This window comes from Mustela lutreola, chromosome 1, assembly GCF_030435805.1.
Source record: "Mustela lutreola isolate mMusLut2 chromosome 1, mMusLut2.pri, whole genome shotgun sequence".
NCBI classification, from domain to species: Eukaryota; Metazoa; Chordata; class Mammalia; order Carnivora; family Mustelidae; genus Mustela; species Mustela lutreola.
The window spans coordinates 195261785-195265140 of NC_081290.1; the positions used below are offsets into that span (position 1 = coordinate 195261785).

General features: G+C 43.8%; 1 protein-coding gene across 1 annotated transcript; it reads left to right on the plus strand.

Moving 5' to 3' along the window:
* Window positions 1-920: 920 nt before the first annotated feature.
* LOC131820648 (olfactory receptor 8A1) lies at window positions 921-2962 on the plus strand. The gene is made up of 2 exons (XM_059156351.1): window positions 921-937; window positions 2029-2962. Exon 2 carries the CDS (start codon window positions 2033-2035, stop codon window positions 2960-2962), a length of 930 nt encoding a protein of 309 aa, XP_059012334.1. The 5' UTR covers window positions 921-937; window positions 2029-2032.
* Window positions 2963-3356: the final 394 nt, after the last annotated feature.

A 3356-nucleotide genomic window follows, 5' to 3' on the forward strand; every position in this document is an offset into this window, starting at 1 on the left:
GGGGTGCAATTGTAAATGGAATCAATTCCTTAGTTTCTCTTTCTTCTGTCTCATTGTTTTTGTATAGAAATGCAATTAGTTTCTATGCATTGATTTTATATCCTGCCACTTTGCTCAATTCCTGTATGAGTTCTAGCAATTTGGGGGCAGAGTCTTTTGGGTTTTCCACATAAAGTTTCATGTCATCTGTGAAGGGAGTTTGACTACTTCTTTGCCAATTTGGATGCCTTTTATTTCCTTTCATTGTCTGATGGCTGAGGCTAGGACTTTTAGTACTATGTTGAACAATAGTGGTGACCGCGGGCATCCCTGTCATATATCCGACCTTAGGGGGAAAGCTCTCCATTTTTCCCCATTGCAAATGATATTCACTGTGGGCTTTTCATAGATGGCTTTTATGATATGATATATTCTCTCTATCCCTATACTGTGGATAGTTTTAATGAAGAGAGGATGCTGTATTTTGTCAAATGCTCTTTCTGGATCTATTGAAAGGATCATATGGTTCTTGTCTTTTCTTTTATTAATGTAATGTATCACATTAATTGATTTGTGGATGTTGAACCAACCTTGCAGCCCAGGGATAAATTCCACTCGGTCGTGGTGAATAACTCTTTTAATGTACTGTTGGATCCTATTGGCTAGTATCTTGGTGAGAATTTTGGCATCCCTGTTCATCAGGGTTATTGGTCTGTAATTATCCTTTTTGATGGGGTCGTTGTCTGGTTTTGGGATCAAGGTAATGTTGGTCACATAGAACAAGTTTGGAAGTTTTCCTTCCATTTCTATTTTTTGAAACAGCTTCAGAAGAATAGGTATTAGTTCTTCTTTAAGTGTTTGTTAAAATTCCCTTGGGAAGCCCTCAGGCCCTGGACTGATTTCGTAATCAACAAAAAATATCTTGGAATGCAAGGTCTCCATCAGAGACAAGGGAAAGGTTCATTGCCCTGCAGTTTGCAACCAGTGAGACATGGCTTTGGGCTACAAAACCACAGTAGCTCTGTCAGAGAAGGATCAGGCTTGGAGTTTAAAGAAGCAAAAACCCTAGGGAAAGCTCTGTGCCCTTTATGGACATTGGTCAGACTCAGGTCCCAAGCTCCAAGTTTCAGGAGCAGAGTGGCAAGCAGGATACACAGCTCGCTATTTCTGGTAACAGTTTCAGGATGTGGCAGCCGCTAAAGAGCATGACAGGATGTGTTGCGAGGGTTTTTTTTAAATGTTGCTGAATTTTGTGCAAGCTTGTCATCTCAGGCTGTGCTGACTGGTTTTGTTCCCTGTGGTCATTTGGCCTGATTAAAATTTTAGTTTTTCTCCCTTGACATGAAGGCACCCAACTTGCCTGTCAGCCATTACTGTCCAATTACTGGGGCCTCTTGTCCTCATCTGCATCTTTCAGATACAGACGCCGACTTGTCACTCAGTGATACAATTGTAATTGCTGTACTATCCTGACACTGTGTGGATTTGAGATGGGTATTTGTGCATTCACACTCGAGACTATTTGGGAATTGCACAGATGACAAGGACATTTTATTTCTGAAGCAAAATACATCTCCAAGTACAGACTATGAAAGATGCTTGCTGCTTGTTACCTATAGGTTAGAGGTTCTCAAACCTAAGCATACAGCATCACCTGGAGAGAGTGTTAAACCCAGATTGCTTCCCCCTGCCCCACGGTTTCTCATTTGGTAGGTCCTGGGTGAGGCTTGAGGGTTTGTATCTCTAACATGAGGCTGATGCTGCTGATCCAGGGACAACAATTTCAGAACAATTGCTGTATATTTGAGAAATATACAAGGGGTAAACGTCCCAGATCTTGCCCCTTTTTTCCCCTCATCCTCATGATCTTTGAAACACCCAGAGGCTGGTCTTTCTCCCAGCAAACTGCAAGGTGAGGAGAGGATTCATCCGGAAAGAGCCCAGGATCGTCCAGCCGAGCCCAAGTGCTCAAAACTAACTTCATCTAAAGTCAAAGATGCAGCCTTTCATGGGCTCTTCTCTCCCATCCCCACAGGGCCTCCAAAACAGGAAAATGGCTGCAGAAAATCACTCTACAGTGACCGAGTTCATTCTCAGGGGATTGACAAATCAGCTAGAGCTCCAGCTCCCCCTTTTCTTCCTCTTCCTTGGGATCTACTTGGTCACCATGATAGGGAACCTGGGCATGTTCACACTGATCTGTCTGAATTCTCAGCTTCACACCCCCATGTACTACTTCCTTAGCAATCTGTCATTTGTGGACCTCTGCTACTCCTCTGTCATTACCCCAAAAATGTTGGTGAACTTTGTGTCAGAGAAGAACACCATCTCCTATGCAGGGTGCATGTCACAGCTCTACTTCTTCCTTGTGTTTGTCATTGCCGAGTGTTACATGCTGACAGTGATGGCCTATGACCGCTACGTCGCCATCTGCAGCCCTTTGCTCTACAATGTCATCATGTGCCATCAAGTCTGCTCCCGGCTGGTGGCTGTGGTCTATGCCATGGGGCTCATTGGCTCAACAATAGAGACTGGCCTCATGTTAAAACTGTCCTATTGTGAGCTCTTCATCAGTCACTACTTCTGTGACATCCTCCCTCTCATGAAGCTCTCCTGCTCTAGCACCTATGATATTGAGATGACAGTCTTCTTTTTAGCTGGATTCAACATCATAGTCACCAGTTTAACAGTCCTTGTTTCCTACGTCTTCATCCTCTCCGACATCCTCCGCATCAGCACCACAGAGGGCAGGTCCAAAGCCTTCAGCACCTGCAGCTCCCACCTTGTGGCTGTGGGGATGTTCTATGGATCTACTGCGTTCATGTACTTAAAACCCTCCACAGCCAGTTCCCTGGCTCAGGAGAACGTGGCCTCCGTGTTCTACACCACAGTGATCCCCATGCTGAATCCCCTAATCTACAGCTTGAGGAATAAGGAGGTAAAGGCCGCCATGCAGAAAACACTGAGGAGAAACGTGTTTTGAGGTTTAGTGTTACTGTTTCTCAATTTTAAAATTAAGTTGTTTTAATGCCAGAGGGAAGCTCCCTGAATGCTTACCTAACCATGACGGGAAATGGGTGCTTGACTACATGTTGGATGAATGCCTCCTCCCCTTCTTCCATCTTCCTTCCCTCCTTCTCTGGACTCTCCTTTCTGTTTGAAATCAGATGACTTCAAGGTCATGTTTTCTTTCACTTGAGATCCATTTTTTCTGTCCTGGACCCTTTGGTAAACATTTACTATCTTAACTAGAATTTAACATAAATTTTAAACTTTCAGCATTGAGTTTGAAAGTCACCCATTGTTTTATTACCTTCCCTACAGAAAATATTACTCAACCCAGTTCTTTTGTGTGTGTGTGTGTGTGTGTGTGTGCG